At 35.3% G+C, this 19,043-nt stretch overlaps 2 protein-coding genes and 1 long non-coding RNA gene across 5 annotated transcripts in view; 1 reads left to right on the forward strand and 2 right to left on the reverse strand.

Annotated features, from left to right (window-relative positions):
* Positions 1-615, reverse strand: part of LOC104700529 — a 4,410-nt gene extending 3,795 nt beyond the window's left edge. Inside the window, exons 1-2 of one of the 3 annotated variants that reach the window (XR_002032705.1) lie at positions 415-615; positions 147-323 (exon numbers count right to left, since the gene is read on the reverse strand). This is a non-coding gene — a long non-coding RNA (uncharacterized LOC104700529). The remainder of the gene's footprint in view (positions 1-146; positions 324-414) is intronic. The other 2 variants (XR_002032710.1, XR_002032704.1) reach the window with 2 other exon arrangements.
* Positions 12,390-15,106, reverse strand: LOC104700531 (cell division control protein 6 homolog). Its single transcript, XM_019227510.1, has 6 exons — positions 14,735-15,106; positions 13,476-13,801; positions 13,251-13,353; positions 12,913-13,133; positions 12,750-12,824; positions 12,390-12,665 (listed from the first exon to the last, which is right to left on the reverse strand). The coding sequence occupies exons 1-6, from the start codon at positions 15,048-15,050 to the stop codon at positions 12,552-12,554; spliced, it is 1,155 nt and encodes a 384-aa protein (XP_019083055.1). The 5' UTR covers positions 15,051-15,106; the 3' UTR covers positions 12,390-12,551.
* LOC109125403 lies at positions 15,539-16,007 on the forward strand. The gene is made up of 2 exons (XM_019227013.1): positions 15,539-15,547; positions 15,879-16,007. Exons 1-2 carry the CDS (start codon positions 15,539-15,541, stop codon positions 15,981-15,983), a joined length of 114 nt encoding a protein of 37 aa, XP_019082558.1. The 3' UTR covers positions 15,984-16,007.

The raw sequence follows: 19,043 nt of genomic DNA on the forward strand, positions 1-19,043 counted from the left end.
CCATAAGCTTTCCAACACAACTAAGCTCACGACAAAAAATCGAAAATGAGAGAGTGCACCGGTTTACGAAACCACAAACCCCACCAAACTAACAAACATAACACACGGAGAAATCATAAGGAATCAAGAGAGAGCAGAATTACGACTTGGAGGCGGCAGAGGATTCTTCTTCGAGCTAGTGACGGATGTGCTTGACGTTACGCCTTACGACGGTGGCAGTTTGCTTGACGTCACCCTTCAATAGCAACACCACGGCGCCTACTCCAACCACCGTCAAACCCATTCTTCCGATTAAAATCCAAACAACAAAGGACCCTAATTTTCTAATTCCCAATTCATATAACCCTAATATTAATCAGATATAAACAACACTAATTCATCAAGATCTACCAACGAAAACAAGAAGAATTGTACCAGCAGAAGTTCGTTTTCGTCATCACCGTCTCTCGAGCACCAGAGAAAGAAAAAAGAAAAAGAAAAAAAAATTTTGTCTAAAATTTCGGCCAATCGGATCTCGCGTTTTGCAACCCCTGTTTTTTTTTACAACGAAACGATCATGATTCCTAAAGTTAGAGAGAGTAAATAAAAAAATGACGTGGAAGAAAATAAATCTCAGGTGTATTAATCTAAATGTTTTAAATGGGTATTGATTTTAATTGAAGTGTCTATGCTTTAATATTGAAGCGGAGGTGTCAAACTCGGAAGAAAAACATCTATTTTTTATTGTATTGATTAGCAATTTCATGAAAGCGCTAAGCGTTCACTAGGCGGTGATTCAACGCCTAGAACGTCTAAAGCGGTTTTATGCGGTTTAAGCGTTTACACTATAAACGAATATATATCTGATATTATATACATAATTATACAAAATATGTATAAGAATAATAAAAATATTAAATAAAAAACAAAACAATATAGAAAAACATTATTTTAATTCATTTTAAATAACATAATAAACATTTATAATTATGTTTATAGAAATAAACCTTTTAAATTTTAAATAAGTGCAATTAAAATTTTTAAAATACACTAAAATAATGATAGTAGAATTTTAGGCGGTCAAAGTGGTCATCTAGGCGGTGCTATAGCGCCTAGCGCCAAGACGGGCGGAGGCGGATGCCTAAAACGCTTTTTCGAACATTGTATTAGATAAGGACCCGTCCGTTATGCGGGTTTAAAGTTTTGTAAATTAGATTAAACTTTACAAAAATATATTAAAATTTGTTGTACATTATTTATAAGTTTTAATATACAGATTAATATCTATTTACAAATCTTTTATATATGTTACCATTAAAAGCGTATTTTTTATACCTACATATATTGTATATTACAAATATATTCTTTACCGGCATCTAAAAAATGTATGTATAAACACATTAAGCCAACTATTATATATTTTTTTTACTTTCACTTTTGCATAGTATTTTTAATCACTAAAATTATTGGCTCAAAAAAATATTTCGATTAAAATATATATAACATATTATACTAATCAATGATGTATCATCACAATAGTGTATAACCAACCATGGAGAGAACCTCGACGTCGCCCTCCTCCATTATGGAGAGAACCTTGCGTCCAACCTCCTCCACCATGAAGAGAACCTTAGCTCCACCTTCTTCTCTCGGGGAGATAACCTTGCGTCTAACCTCCTTCACCTTCCTTCCTTAGGGATATAACCTTGCGTCAAACCTCCTCCACCAAAGAGAGAACTTCGGCTCTGCCCTCATCATGTGTGGAGAGAACATGTTCACATCTTTTAGCTATCTCAAAATGGTTTGATCCGACAACCAATGAAACTAAAGACCATTTTTTAACGTTACAAAATCTTTTGATAGTAACTAATGTTAAATTTTCCAATGTATTCGTGTAAGTGTTTTTCACACCATGATGTAGCCTTTGTCTCTGGAACACCCCGATTACCACCTTGCTTAGTGAGCCCATATCCATGGGCACACCTTTCTTAGTGGGCTCCACGTCTACTCCTGGCCCATCCATATCCGACGACTGATATGTTAAGTCTGGAAGGGCTTTAAATACTTGTTTACCGACCTTACAAATCACCATATGATATTTCTCTGTGTTTTGTCCTCACTCGTACAGTTCCGACTATCACTTCCCGATAAGTCATCCATCCTGAAACTAATCCAGCTCAAGCTTCTTGTACCACCACTATATTGCCAATACTCAAACGACCTGGAATAAAGCTCACCTGTGCTGGTCCGATCAAATTCGAGATCACACTCTCCAACCGTATTACCATCATTTTCGTAATTACTTTGAAGAGAACATTACATAAGCTCACCAGCCTAAAATGCGTTATCCTCTCTGGTTTGGCCACTTTAGCCAGAAAAACAATGAAAGTGTCATTAGTGCCATCCAGTAACACCCCCGACTCAAAGAAACCCAATACAAACCGCTTAACTGAGCTCCCCACCACCTCCCAACATTGTTGGTAGAACACGGGTTGAAACCCATTGTGACACATGGTTTCAGAGACTTACGGAGAGGTTTAAAAGAATTGATTTGGCCACCTATGTCACCAAAGTGCACTTATCTTTTCGGTCAAGGGTCCTAAGAGAACTCTAGAGTTATGCGTGCTTGAGCTGGAGTAGTCTTAGGATGGGTGACCTTCCGGGAAGTGACTGTCGGAACTGTGAGAGTGAGGACAAAACACAGGGAAAGATCATGTGGTGATTTGTAGGGGCGATAACAAGTCTTAAAAGCCTCTCGGACGTAGCAAACCGACCGTCGGATATAGATGGGCTCACGGGCCTACTGAGAGGATGTGAAGCCCATTAAGGAAGGTGGGCCCATAGACTGAGATTGGAGATGGGTCCCACTGAGAGGTGGCGGTCGGGGCATTACATCCATCGGGACCCGGCGCTTTAAACAACCCATACTCTGCACCACCACTGCAACCTCCTCTCCCGTATATGGTTTCGAAAGGTTCTCAAATCCTCCACAGAATACAACTGCTTATAATAGCCGAGATCCAAGTCCTCTCACTCTTGTTTTTCCGACACCAACCTATCATCCCCATCTTTGAACATCTCCACCTTATTCCTCCTTCGCCTTATAACAGTAGTGGTGTGAAAAATGTTGTATTTCGATCTCCTAACGCTATCATTTTCTCGCGGGAATTTTGGAACCACAACGTCTCCTCCTGTTCGAGCAACACTTCCAAGCCACAAAGTAACTCTTCCTCTTTTACCAGGAGTTCATCCGTTTGTATTACCGACAACAAGTCCTGCACTTCTTTCACCTCTCCCAACAACCTTTCCTTCTGATTATGAATGTCCCCAAATACCTCCCTATTCCATTTTCTCAACGTCTTCTGTAACGCTCCTAGAGCCTCCGGAGTGGTAATGGTCGGATCCTAAGAAGCTGTTAGCATATCTTTAAACCCCCCCATGACTCAACCAAGCCGTTTCAAACCAAAATGGCCTCCTCCTCGGGTCACATACTGATATCGGACTCAACTGCAGATATAGAGGAGCATGATCAGATGAAAGGAACGGAAGATGGGACACCACCGATTCCTGCCACCGCAACCAAGCCTACGGATTACACAGAATTCGATCTAACCGTGTTGCAATAAATGTCCGCTCCGTGCGTCCTGGACGCCATGTGTATGGATGCCCTTTGAATCCCACATCAATCAACGCGAGGTCATTTATCCAACCGCCAAAATCCAGCGAGTCAGTCGATAACCTCCCATTCCCACCTGTGCGCTCATCCAAACGTACAATAGTATTAAAGTCTCCGCCAATCACTAAGGATCCCTCAATCCCCGATACCACATCACTCAACTCCCCCATAGACCATTGCGTCTACTCACTATTGGTGCAGCATACACCACCACCAAGTGAAACGCATCAATACCAACCCCCACCTTCGCATGTATGAACTGGTCCGACGAACCAAGTACTTCCACTTGGCCCACTTGAGAACGCCACAACAACCACAAGCCGCAGCTTTGTCCTATCGCATCGACTCTGAATGAGCCATCAAATCCCAACCATTGACATATCCTCTCCGCTCTCTCCTTCTGATCATGAGTTTCAAACAATGCCAGTACATCGATATCAAACTTCTTCAGCACGTAACATAACGATCTACGAAAGTTGGGTCTATTCGCCCCCCCTGACAATTCCATAGCATGCAATCCAACATTAATTCTTTAATCAAACGTAGAACAGCCGGGGAAACCCATCATTGCTCACCACCATGATCCCCAGTTCCATCAAATTCACCTCCCCACTCGAGGTTACATCTTGCCCAACATCTGCAATAGCATCCTTTACTACCACCAGCCGCATGTCCTCTCCAGATTTGGGTGGCGGTGATTCCCCATCCTCCGCCAAACGACCGACTGAAAACACTCCACCTGCTCTGCCTTCGTTTGCTGTCTCTATCCGCAGCCGTTTCCCCGAGGCTGCTAACTCTTGTCCGCTGCTAACGGCCCAAACACCAAACCCATTGTAGGCGTACTCCCTTTCGATTTTGGACCTTTCAGCCCACTACCTTTCATGTTTCTCGGCCCACTAAGCTTCTTACTCACCCCTCCTCTTTTCCCGCCATATACACGAGCTTCCTTCCCCACTCCCAAACTTTCCTTCCCTTGATCAACACCCATAACTACACCGAGGATATTCACAATATTCTCATTTTCCTTATTTGCCTCTCTTGATTGCGTATTTTTCTTCAATCCATCCAACACCAAATCCGCATTCAATCCCCCAAAACTGTTGGATAAGGCAATATTCCCAGAATTAGCACGAGACGCAATCTCACCCACCTTCCCCACGTGATTCACGCCGGACCCACCTGTCGCGAACACGACATTTTTCGACGGTGTCAACACCTTCCTCACCGGGCGATGGACCGCCGTGAAACCATCCTTGCATGTCCCTTCTCCCCCTAGGCGCGACTCCTCATTCTGCACCCGCATTTGAACCATGTTCTCTGCTAACTTCTGAGGACACATAATGGCGGTATGGCCGTAAACGCCGCACGTTGGACAAATGTTGCTCAACCCTTCATATGACACCATGTATCTCTCTCCATTCACCATGACTGACCCTTTTAGCGGTTTGTTCAGGTTGACATCAATACACACCCTTGCAAACCTTGCTCTCTCCACTTGTGTTGTTGTAAGATCAGCCCTGAGCGGTTTACCTATCCCCTCCGCCACTCCCAGAATGATTGTTCGATGATAGAAATTCAGCGGGAGACTGGCTATCCTGATCCAGACTCGTGTGGTCACAATATCATCCTTCATCAGATCAAACTCCGGTGACCACGCTGGAGTCATCAAAATACTCCCAAACAACCTCCATAGTCCGCCTGTTACCACCTTCATGGCTCCATATAGTCCTCCTCCAAATCAAAACGCACCATGAAGAACTGTCTCGGTAGGTCCACAACATACATCCCACCCTTCGGTTTCCATAGCTCACGCAACTTCCTCGCCAACACCGCAATCAGAATATGCCTCCCCAACACTTTCACGATCATGCACTGCTTCCACAACCCATTCATAGCTGATAACACCTCCTGTTTGATGGTAACTACTGCTTCACCATCGGCCCCATTCGGATACTCCAACCTCATCCTCGAAGTGACAAACTCATCTTCCAAGACTCGTTCCGGAACCGGCCTACCACCACTGTTACTACCCCGAACCTTCTCCACATACAACAACCCCGCTCCCGTACCCTCCCCTGGTGGCCGCCCCACCTCCTCCATGCTGGCATCTTGATTTTCGTCCCGACTCTCTACCCCGCAAACCCTAGCCGTCATCTTTTTTTCTAGTTAGCTGTCGTAAAACTATCAAACTACCTGTATAGTTAGTACTACTATGTTAGATTATTTATTTCAACTACTTCAACTTCATTATATCTACAAAGAAAAAGGACATAGTCTCAAATACGAAATATTCTAATTACCTTGTATTCTCTTTTTACATAAGGGTGTCATGAGTCTCATGAACTACGTAGTTTGGGCTGGGGCAAAATAATAAGGTGGAGAATCCGAACAAGTACCTTAAACTTTTTATTTTGGGTCCGGCACCTTAAACTTTTTATTTCTCTATAAATGCTTAAAAATTAAGTCATGAAAGCCTTTGGAGATGATTAATGATCAGATTAGCAAAGAAAATATTTCCGGATGACCTTCTTCAGTCAGAACTTAAACTGACCTTTGGCGTAATTTTCTAGTTTTTTCCTTACAAATATTTTTTTGTATGAACTTTAATACTCAAGAGGCTGTAAAAAGAAACTGTATACTTGTAAAGTGACCGTAAACTATATACTTGTAAAGTTACTGTAAGTATAAAACCTTTAGATCTTTTGTATTTAATATTAGGTTTTGAACACGCAGTTTTATTTGATATATTTTGGTGAAAATTATATATGATTGATGACAGTTATGAAATATCTTATTATATAAAGTTTGATGACAAAATTACTTATTAACAAGATCGTGACACGTGTCAATTATATCATTCAGATGTTGGCACATGTCAATTCATTATTAAAATTTTTAAAAAATAAAAATGTAAAAAATTCAAAACCTAACCTAAAAGGGTTTTATATAAAAGTAAATAGATAAAATAAAATCTAATTTTATTTAAAATCTAATTATAAGATAAATTATATATATATATACCGTAAAATTCAAAATTATAATATTGTTTACTTAATTTAATTTTTAGTTGTTGTATTACAAGAAAAATATTACTTTTTATATAAGATAAAAAAATGATTGTGAAAATTATACAATTAGTTACTGTTTCTAAAAAAAATGTAAATACTTACCTTTACATAAAGAAGAAGATTGTTGAAGTAAAAAAAGAAAATAGATCGTCTCATATTTTTTTCACCAATCAAATAATTTATTCAAAAGACTGCTATTGTAATATATATGATAGGAGTATGTAAGATTAAAGTGAAGAGACATATAATAGGTTATTTAATGTGTTCATAAAGATAATTTATTGGTAATAGTTAAGACTAAAGAGTATATATTAACAGTAAAATATATTTGTGTGTACAAAGAAACTTTTAGTGGTAATGTAGACAGTAGATTTGTAAATGGATATACATGAGTGTAATATAGCAAAAACAAAATAAAACAACTATTTTCTATAACTAAAAGTTTATCTCTTTACTTTTATACAGTGTTTTTACTTACGAAAAGAATTAAATATATATTCTTTTTTAAATTTAATTTAATTTTAATACTTTTGAACTCATCTACGACTATTTTCTTTAACTAAAAGTGTATCTATTTTTCTTTACTACCAAACAATAAATTAAAAGGAATTTTCTCGGTTAGTTGCCCAAGCCAGAGGGAAAGAGTTTACAAAAGAAACATTAGAGATAAGAGAATGTGAAGCATGTGCAAGACAATCCGCCTTTGAACTTGTCGCATGCGGGATCCAAGAGATGGAGAGTAGTGGAAAAAACTCCAGCGAGTTAAACTTATCTAGCAAGTTGAAGAAGGATGGCCAATATTCAGGGGAATGCACCATAGTGAGTAACTCAGCACGTATCCGCTCCATGGCCCACAACAACGCTTCTAACTCTTAATGCAGGGGGGAGGGGCTCCGTCTTACACACTTGGCCCCCAACAACATGGTTCACTCCTCACCAACACAACACCACCACCCCAATCATGAATGCTCATTGGTTGCTTTCCAATAATCATCAATTTGACAACAAGGTGAAGAAACCTGGACATTCGAGGACGGAGATGGAGCCGACATGACCGCCGTAAAAGATAGCGCCTCTTCCTAGGCTAACTTATCGCCTAAAGCCTGAGCAATTATATCATTCGTCTCGATCTCTAAACCTTAAAAAAATTATTTATGGCCTTCCAGATTGCTCATACAAATCATGGTAATTGAAAAAGTTGATCAGGATCACCCTGTTGAGAGACATCCTTCCAGAAAACAAAATCTAAATTTGAGTACACCGACTCATAAGGAATTCCCTCTGATTAGACCGGAGTTAGAGATAAATCCTAAATTTCCCACGAGTGAGGGCATTCAAAAAAAATGTGATTAATAGTCTCAACCGCAGAGTCGCACCTTTTACACCAGATATTTACATTGGACACCTCGATGTATCTATTTACTTTTATAGATAGTTTTTACTTACTAAAAATACTAACTTTATATTCTTTGTTAATTTTTATTTTATTTTAAAAACTCTTAACCCGCACATCGCGCGGGTCCTACGCTAGTTATTTTATAAAAAAATTAAAATATTATTAAGGCCAAACTTTTATTTCCAATACATAAAATTTTAAAAATCAGTTATGCTAAAAAAATCAAATCTGATCAAAAGAATCATGGATTTAACTGGACGTCCAGGAGAGGCGGATCGGACATTCGAACTGGTGACCTTGCATATACTAAACCATTGCTTTGACGCCCAAACAAACAAAACATTTTTAGAATCATGAATTAATCTTGTTTTCTAATATTTAATTGACCGCCACCATCTATATTTCCGTGTCTTTTTCATTTTTTTCTTACTCTTCATGTTCTTTCTTGTCATTTATATTGTCAAATTTTTATGATAATTTTTATTATTACTTTTACCGTCCGGTTCTTCGTTATACTCTTCTTCTTCTTCTTCCTCGTCAGCTTTCTCACATTCTTCCACTTAATAATCATTTAAAACTTTTTTTAATACTATCAAATAACTTGTTAACCCATCAAACTTCAAGATCAAAATCATTGCCTATTTTCTCACAAAATTTCATGGATCAGCATAGTCACCACATGCAATCAATTATTGATATTTTCATTTGTATACTTACTCGGTTATAGATCCACATGTATTGAAACTTCTTGAACCAAAATATTTAATACTACAAAATTGTAAATTACTTGCAGAAAAAGTAATATGAACAAATGTATAGCTAATAAAAAATATGTTCGTCGTCGATCCTTTTTCTTAAAACCTCAAAAATTAACTCAAACAACATCAAATCAAGGTATTGCGGTGTCAATCCTTCTTCCTTAGACCCAAAAATAAAAAAAATTACTGAAACAATATAAAATCACCTATAAAGTCATACACAAAAACATGTTTTACAGCTCATAAGAGATATAAATCACAAAGAGAGATAAATAAAATATTTTCAAGATATAAAAAACCAAATATATAATATTTAATAATACTTAAATTTTTAAATTTTAATAGAGTTTAAATAATTATAATATTTTATAGTTTAAATATTTATAACATTTTAAATTTTTTAGAGTAAATTATTAATGATACTTAAACTTTTGATAGAGTTTTAAACTTTAAACAATTTATAAAATTTAAATATTTATAATATTTTTGAGCGTTTAAAGTTTCATTAAATATAATATTTCAAACTTTTTAAATTTGAACGCCTGATAAATCAAGCTTTCTTATTCGTAATTGAAAGCATATTAGTCTTATTTATAGTGGTTCTCAGCTATTGTCTAAAAATTTTATAGCTGATTTGAGACGTTGTACATACACTTATTTATAAGTTTTTAATATAAAAATTTTATATAATTTCAAAAATGTTAAATACTGAGATGTCTTATATCGATTGGTCGTTTAAGAAAATCTGAATGTATAAAATTTTGGAAATTTAAAAAAATATTAATTAGTGACATATCTAATCACTATTGGTTGTTTCAAATCCCATGTGGACACATTAAAAAGGTTATAACTTCTACTTTTATTTAGTATAGACTAGGTTATTAACTCGTGCTATGCGCGAGTATGGTTGTATGAATTGTCATATAAAAAAATTAGATTTGAAAATCATTTAAACAGCTATGTACATATAATTTGAAAATTATTATAACATATTTTTTAAAAAAATTTTAATACAAATGTTCTTTTATTTTATTTTAAGCATCATTTATTTTGCTCTTAAAAAATAAAAAGAAAGAAAAAAAATATATAAAATATAATTATATATAGTGGTGTTAGTGATAATGTACATTTGATAAAGAGAAAAAATTATTTTTCAAATTTTTGAAATTAATTTTTGGGATTTTTTGAGTAATAACTCTTTTCCAATATCTCCTTTCAAATATGCTCCCTCCTAAACTTTTTTTTTTTTCAAAATTACAGTGTAAAACTTTGTAATTATCTTATAAAACCATAAAAAATCTCACATACAAATCATCTTATCATCTCCTTTCAATTATGTTTTTTTAGTTTTCATATTATTTTTCAATTCTGTAATTTTTATTTTAATTTTTCACTCTTAAATGATATTCTATATTTATGTTAGTTTAGTATAATCTCAATAATTGTTATAGTTTACAACAATAACAAAGTGGATTCATCTAATACTTCAAATTTCACATTCGGTCCAGCCACAGAAAAGTTTCAGCTCGATCGGACATCCTTACGACTTCCAAAAGATCCCCTCAATAACTCATCTCAGAACTATTCATGTTCCTTATCATAAATTGTACCACTTTCGAGCAGTTACTTTGTCAGGGAGTAACATACACAAATCCTTGAGTTTAATTCCTATTGAAGCTTTGTCAGTTTCTATGGACTCTTGACTTGTTGGATATCAAGTCGGTATCTTTACCTTATCGGAATGATGTCAGACCCTGCATCAGCGAACTCCAAAAGTTAGCTCCTCCCCTCAGTCTTTATCTCCATCTTCCTTTCACTTTCTTTCACTGCTTCCCCTTTCTTTCCTAGATCAGACCTGTCTTAGCTCTTCCACCATCAAAAATTCCCATAACCACACGGCATGAGTCCCTAGACCCACCATGGCTACTATACACATTTTTAAACCTTTTTAGAGTTAAATACTAATGATACTTAAAGCTTCTATAGGGTTTAAATATTTATAATATTTTAAACTTTCTATGAATTATAAATATTGATAATATTTTTGAACATTCTATAAAGTTTATGTTTTTTTCTGGAATTTGTTTTAAAAATAGTAACGCCGTCACAATTCCGTTAACGGTCATAACGGAAACGACGATAAATTGGAAAAAAATAGTAGTTCGTATATTTTTTATCAACTAAAAAATAGTCTGCGATATTTTTCTGGCAATGAAAAAAGTTTATATTTTTTTCTGGCAAATATTAAATAGTTGGCGTTTTTTTGGGAGTTTTCCCCTAGGAGATATGAGACAGGTCGATATGAAACTTCAGAGTAGTGATGTAGGATACTAGGATATGACGTGCATAAGCCAGAAACGACAATCACTGCTGTCCTAAATTTGGTGCTTACTCTACTTCATCGGTTGAGATAGTCTTGAGACCTCTCAATTTTTTTGAGGTCAGCCTTGTTTCTTTAGATGACCTTTTTCTTGTGATCTTTTGCTTTGCTAATGCAACACTCTCTCTCCCATACATACTGCTTGGCCTGTGTGAGTTGCCAATATAAAAATCTATCTCCCAGTATCGTTTAATGGTCTTTCTTGTACAGTTGAATGACAGTCACTGAGTTCTCTTTAAATGTAAGTATGTAAACTTATGTATTGTTTGCAACTAGTACAACAGAATATAAAAAAATTATGTTTACTGTGTTTATTTTTACTCTTTGTAACCCATTGCTATAACTCAATAACTTCATCATAGAAGACAGTTGCGGAAGAATCGAATTTCCTGTTGTGCAATGAAAAGGGAAAGGTGTTAACTAAAATAAGAAACTGCATTTTGGGAATAATAAAAAACAAAGGGTGTAATGTATACCTTAAGAGCAAATGTGATGTCTGCTTCATCTACTCTAAGGCTCACCCTCCTTAGCTTTTCGTCCCGAGCTTGACTGAGTTTTAGTATCCCCTATGTCAATCCAAAAATGACATTTTCAATCAAATGTCTCTTTCAAGATTTACATAAACCATAGACAAACATGAGAGTTATTTTTCTTATAGGAGATAGTACCTGGTCATTTAGCACTGTACACATGTTTGTGAACTCTGTAATTCCAGCTGGCGTTATCGTCGAAGATTTACAGATTTCCAGATATAACTAATTTAACTACATCAAAGTGTGAAAATTCACATATATGAATATTATAACTTCATGAAGCTATGTTTGGGACTTTGTGTATTGTTCTTTCAATCAAGATTTTAGCTCTGCAATGGTTCTATCTTTTTTGCTTCCTCTAAAGGCCTTTGCAGCAGAACAGACTATGATCTGCAAGTTTTCAATATAAGCATGTGAATTTCAGATTCTATCGTGTTATCCACCAAGTCATAGAACCAGATACACGCCAACATTGTGCGTTGTGATAGTTGTTCTCGTAGTTAAGGTTAGTACATATTCACAAACTACATTAACAATACTTTAGATCACACTGAATTACAAAACTACGGATTTGCAAAGCATGTTGTCAGTATATCCTAAAACAGTTTTCTTTTTAAAACTTATGAACGCAAAGTACAGATATCAACAAATATGTGTTGATGTGTTACTTACTTGCTTGAGGAAGAAACTTGAATGAGATACAGCGCAACAAATTATATCTACCAAGTCAACATATGACAGACCAAGAACAAAACAAAAACCTACATCATCTTTGAGCTGGATTGTTGTTGCTTTTGAGAAAACAAGCTCTGAAGTTGTTGTAGAGGTGAAGATGAACCATTAGCTTCCCTCCCGGACTCATTTTTACCAAGTATCTAAAAACAAAATAACTCAATTACCAACTATATTGAAATGAGACCAAGAAAACTTCGAGGTGTTTCTATTGCAGAAGGTCTTACCTTGGAGAAAATATCTGTTGATTTTGTCAATGACGTGCAATTAACAGACACTGTTTCTAGACAAGGCACCCCTGTCTGTAAGAATTCAAGAAGGATCAGTCTTTCTATTGGATAAAATCCGCACTAATCACAGGTTCTGAGACAGACACACAAGATTGATTACCTGTTTCGCCCAGTCTTCAGCTTGTTGTCTTACTTTCTCCATGGATAGTGACTTCCCAGTTCCAGGACAGCCACATATATACAAACTCCCAGCCTTGTTCTGTTCCATACAACCTTTAACAAACTCGAAAACCCGTCTCTGCTCATCCTCACGGCAAACAACAGTTGACGGTGCCTTAGACACATGCAATGCCTCCTTCACAGCTTTCATTTGTTCCTCATCTGAACCCAGTCAAATTATACAATCAAACTCACTGAGAGCCTTAAAAAATCAATACAACACTAATGAATGAAATCATGAACACTTTGATTCAACATCTAGGGTTCATATATAAATACCTCTAGGGTTCCACTTTGATTCAACATCTAAACAAACATCTAAGTTCTTCACTACTGATATCACTGGACTTGCCAAATTCCCATTAGAATCTTCCTTAATCTCCTGCAATCGATCCAACATTTTATAAATCATTACAGAATCAGATTTTTAACTAAATACCAAAATCAATCAAGAACTACAAATTCGAATCGATCGATTCTCACTAAAAGAACAAAGGAGCTTACCTCATCAGACGTCTTAGGGATTGAAACAGCACACCGTCGGGGAGATTTCCATTTCATCGGCGTGGAAATCGAATTCACAGGCGTCGATGATGAAACCTCCGCAGCGGAATCGGATCTCAACTTGCGTTTCCGACAAGTGTTGACTTCGGCGGATCTAAGACCTCCGGTAACCTCCAATCTGGAGCCGACGACATAAGAATTTTTGACGAATTGATCATTCACCATAGCTTCAGTTTTTTCACGCACATGACAATCATTGCCCCTTTCAGTTGAATCATGTAGTTTCTCATTCAAATCAGTATTCACTCTACTCCTTTGGTTGTCACCTCNCTAATCACAGGTTCTGAGACAGACACACAAGATTGATTACCTGTTTCGCCCAGTCTTCAGCTTGTTGTCTTACTTTCTCCATGGATAGTGACTTCCCAGTTCCAGGACAGCCACATATATACAAACTCCCAGCCTTGTTCTGTTCCATACAACTTTTCACAAACTCGGAAACCCGTCTCTGCTCATCCTCACGGCAAACAACAGTTGACGGTGCCTTAGACACATGCAATGCCTCCTTCACAGCTTTCATTTGTTCCTCATCTGAACCCATTCAAACACAAACATTCAATTATACAATCAAACTCACTGAGAGCCTTAAAAAAAACCAATACAACACAAATGTATCAAAAGGCTCATTTATACATACCTCTAGGGTTCCACTTTGATTCAACACCTAAGTTCTTCACTACTGATATCACTGGACTTGCCAAATTCCCATTAGAATCTTCCTTAATCTCCTGCAATCGATCCAACATTTTATAAAATCATTACAGATTCAGATTTTTAACTAAATACCAAAATCGAATCAAGAACTACAAAATCGAGTCGATCGAATCTCACTAAGCCTTAACCAGCTAGAACCAAAAGAACAAAGGAGCTTACCTCATCAGACGTCTTAGGGATTGAAACAGCACACCGTCGGGGAGATTTCTATTTCATCGGCGTGGAAATCGAATTCACAGGCGTCGATGATGAAACCTCCGCAGCGGAATCGGATCTCAACTTGCGTTTCCGACAAGTGTTGACTTCGGCGGATCTAAGACCTCCGGTAACCTCCAATCTGGAGCCGACGACATAAGAATTTTTGACGAATTGATCATTCACCATAGCTTCAGTTTTTTCACGCACATGACAATCATTGCCCCTTTCAGTTGAATCATGTAGTTTCTCATTCAAATCAGTATTCACTCTACTCCTTTGGTTGTCACCTCTTGCTGTAAACGTCACACATAATCGTATGTTACTCTTCCTTTTAAAATAGTCAACAAAATTTTTTAGCTGTCGTTCATTCTTTACAAGAACTGGAGGAGAATCAACGCCGAGATCTATAGGTAGATAGCTGAATTCCACATCAACCATAGTATGTTCTATGGTGTAGTCTTCTGAAACCATCAGTTTTAGGTATTCAAGAGTTGTTGTAGATTGAAAGGTGAGTAATCTAGCACATTTTTCTTCATCAACAATAAACTTCCACTCCTTATCAAAGGATTTCCATTCACCACATGTTACATAGATCTGTAACATATTTGTATGTCCTATTCTCGTGAAATAATTTTGAAAGTGGAGGTCGTAACAAGAAGAAGAATAAAGGAAGAAGAAATAACAAAGAAGAAGAAATAAAATCCATATAATCGATTAGGTATAAAAAAAATCTAAAATTTTTAGAACACAACTTCTAATATTTGTAGACGTAATCAAATGCATATATTCGGTTTTCTTATTTATAGATTTTATTTCCATTTTGTTAAAGAAATTCTAAATTATGTGGAACATATTTTCTAATTTTTATAGACAAGCTCCAAAAATTTAAGAATACATATTCTAACAATTTTAGAATATTAATAAAGGTTAGAAAATGTATTCTAAATTACGTAGAACAAAGAGGAAACAGTAGAATACGTATTCTAGATTTTGTAGAAATCAGTATTTTAAATATTATAGAACATAAACACCTTCTACATTTTATAGAACATGTAGAGTGTGTAGAATACATAATCTAAATTTCGTAGAACATGTACCGTGTATAGAATACATATTCTAAAATTAGAATATGTGTTCTAAACTTTGTAGATCAAATTTTATATATCGAAAACATTAACTAAAACAACATATTTTTGAAATTTTATGTATCTTCATGCTTTCAACATCATTTTTCTACAGATTGTTTTTTTTTTTTGGGAAAATTGGTTATATTCAAGATAAATGGTAATTTAGGAATAAATTATATCTCTTCATAGAATGCATAAATGGACAAAAATTGATTTATTTATCCTTTATTTCTAATTTCTCCAAAAATTAAAGAAAAAAAAAATAAGAAAAAGAAAATAAAGAAAAGAGGGAAAATGGTAGTAGCGGGAAAACGCAATACAACAGATTTATTTCGCCGCCCGGTTTTGTTCGGCTACCGTTTTAAACCATCGGCTTCGCGGCAATTTTATTAGGCCAAGTTCTGATTAAGCCTCATATAAGACCTTTAAAGGCCCATCTTAGAACTTCTGAATAAACCACGTTACCATGATTGATGTTTGATGATATTGGTTTGCATGCTTATTGTTGCTTTAATTAATTACTTCCTGAAAACTTTTTTTTTACTATAGTCTACAACCAAGTATCAAAAGTTCGACTAGTTTTTTCACATTTTGCGTTTATAATGATAAAAAGATATGAAGCTACTGTATACAGTTTACTTACCCTTAACTACTTGGTATATCAGATATTACATAATGACCACAAAACAAAACAAAACAAAAGGAAGAATCAGACTAGAAGATAGAAAAGCAAGATGGTCGGTGTGTCAATGCACTTATATTTATTTATTTGCTCATATATAAATATAATCATTGAAGTATGAGATATCAACATAGTGGAGATATTTTTTCATCTATATCTGGCTCATAAAAGGTTTTATGGAAGAAGGATATCCACATTAAATGACAAATCGATGGTTTATATCATCTGATATGTACCCAAAATATCAAGGCGTAGCTAGATATATAAGAAGAATATATATATATCCACATAAAATCGATGATATATCATATGATATGTAGCATAAAAAATCAGTGCATATATATATTTAAGAAGGATATATATCCACATAAAACGATGATATATATGTAGCCAAAACCTCAATGCATTGATATATCATATATACAAGAAGGATGTCCACATGAACGAACCGATCGTATCGTATGATATGTAACAAACAAACAAATAAATAAAATATCAATGTATATAAGATAGGAAAATTTTGATAAATACTAGGTAGAAAGAAGATAATAGATAATAAGAGTGGTGGCATTTGTTATGTCTCTCTCCATTTGATTCTCATGTTGGCTCTATCCTCCTATGAAGAGCCAACATGCATGAAAGCACCTAGTTCCTATACGTTTGGTGCTAATTTATTTCCTATATGTTTAGTTTCATATTTGTTGTGTAATAGAAAGTAAATATGGCTTGCTTATTAATAATTGACAAAAAGTATAGATTTGGTTGATATATTTCTATTCAAGATTTGGAGCTTGCGAATCATTTTTTTCAATTGAATGGAAAATAGTTAAAACTTTTTGGTGAGTAACTCTTCTCATTTGGAAGGATTCATATTCTACTTTTATCCGGATTTAAAAGAAAATTCTTTCTGAAACTAAGTAGTACTCTAGGCTCTAGCTAACACATCCAAACCAAGAACAGTCGCATACTATCAGCTCATATGGTTACTTCCTAACCTAAACCATTTCCGAGTTCAATATGGTTAAATGTCGGATGGTCTTCGTAAAAAAGATACCACGCCAATGTTTTGATTATCTTGGTCGTATCTTTTTTGGTGAAGGTTCACAAATTATTTAGAGTCATAGGTTCGTAAAACCAGTGAAACACTTGAAATGTAGCATACCTCTCATATAATATGTAGTTGTTGTTATTGCATGTCTAACATCTTACTTGTCTACCATTATGCTCATATGAATTAATATTATTGAATTTTTAAAATCTTCACCATATGAAATGCCCATCATATCAATCTTTATAAACCAACCCCCTTAATATAATCACATGGTGTAACCTATCATTTTCTCTTTGTTTTTATTTACCCTCCATACGTTTTTGGACATTTAGCATTTTGATTTTATGATTTGTCTCTAGTCTTCCTTGTCGCTGCTGCCCATTAGCAATTACTTTCATCATCAGTTATTCACTTGCATAATCTATTACAAACTTATTTTCACCTTTTAGAAATTGTACATTTCCTCAAAAGAAAGGAGAGAACCTACTATTACTTAAATTGACGGGCCTTGCGGGAATACGATAATATTTAATAGAGCTAACCAGATCCTTAGCCTACTGTCGGACAATGGTCCACACCTCAAATTGATGATAATAAATCATTTAGAAATTTCGTATTAGAAAAAAAAAAAATCTATGAAAAAAGTATTTTTCAACTGATTAGTTTGGCTTATAAAATTGATATTCTTTTTTGTCAAACATTTCATTTGATATTTCAAGAAATTTGTTTGATAACATGGCGTTTAGCGAACTTTAAATTATAAATTTTCAGTTCCTACTCCATGATCTATTTCCACAATGCTTAATAAATTCAACAACACATTTTGTTGGTTTTAAGTTTGAATTGGTCTTAGTTTGTTTGTCAATAAGCCCCGATGTATAAGGAGTCAATAGGTTGTCCTAGTTTTTCGTTTCAGTTAGTAGTGCATCCTATTAATTTGCTTCCAGTATCTGTAGAAGATTGAGTCTTCAACCGTTGGCTATTTATAGCTCTTTCCTTGTGATAATAAGATCATCGAACTATTCAGTTTTCCTTTGTGTATTTGCTTCTGAGATTAACACATTTCACATCCGATCGATATCGTAAACCAATTAACCAAGTAAACGAGACAAGCTAACTATATCGATATAATCCATGTTTCTCCAAAGCTTTTTTCTAACGAAAATCTTTCGATCGTCCAAATAAAGAAACTAGCTAGGATGGGGCAAGATTCCACCGTACGTGTTTTCAATGACATTGAATAGAAATATATAAATGAGGTGAGAAGAGTCCAATGAAAGAAAGAACAATAAATATCAACCGTTAAAGAAGGACATGAGCCAAATATCAACCGTTAAGAAGGACATGAGCCAAATATCAACGAGAGTAAAAGTCTCCTCCCCCTGCACCACCTTCCTAGCCTCTGTCATCATCAGCTGGTCCGGGATAACAACTCTACTCCAAGTTTGCAACTTTGGGTCGAATACCTCTGCCCAGACTGAGGGATCCTCCTCGCAGCCTCCAAACACGTATACTTAATTTTTGTTCTCTTTTCTAATCCTCTCTTTTTTTCTTTTATTAAAATCTCTTAACACCTATTTATATATTTTTTATTTTTAACACACAAATAGTAAATTGCTAATTTACATAGTAACGTTTTCCATTTTTCGTATTTACATTTTCTTCGCTTTACCGTTTTAATTTTGCTCAATCTTCTTTTTTGTTGCTTGATTTTTTTTTCTTTTTTTTTTAATTCA

This window comes from Camelina sativa, chromosome 7 (assembly GCF_000633955.1).
Source record: "Camelina sativa cultivar DH55 chromosome 7, Cs, whole genome shotgun sequence".
NCBI lineage: Eukaryota > Viridiplantae > Streptophyta > Magnoliopsida > Brassicales > Brassicaceae > Camelina > Camelina sativa.

Coding starts and splice junctions, on each gene's coding strand:
- LOC104700531 (XM_019227510.1), bottom strand. CDS start 15,050: ATGTTACAGATCTATGTAACATGTGGTGAATGGAAATCCTTTGATAAG. Junction 13,134..13,250: donor ATCAAAGTGGAACCCTAGAG/GTATTTATATAT, acceptor GACTGGGTTCAG/ATGAGGAACAAATGAAAGCT. Junction 12,666..12,749: donor CAACAGATATTTTCTCCAAG/GTAAGACCTTCT, acceptor TTTTGTTTTTAG/ATACTTGGTAAAAATGAGTC.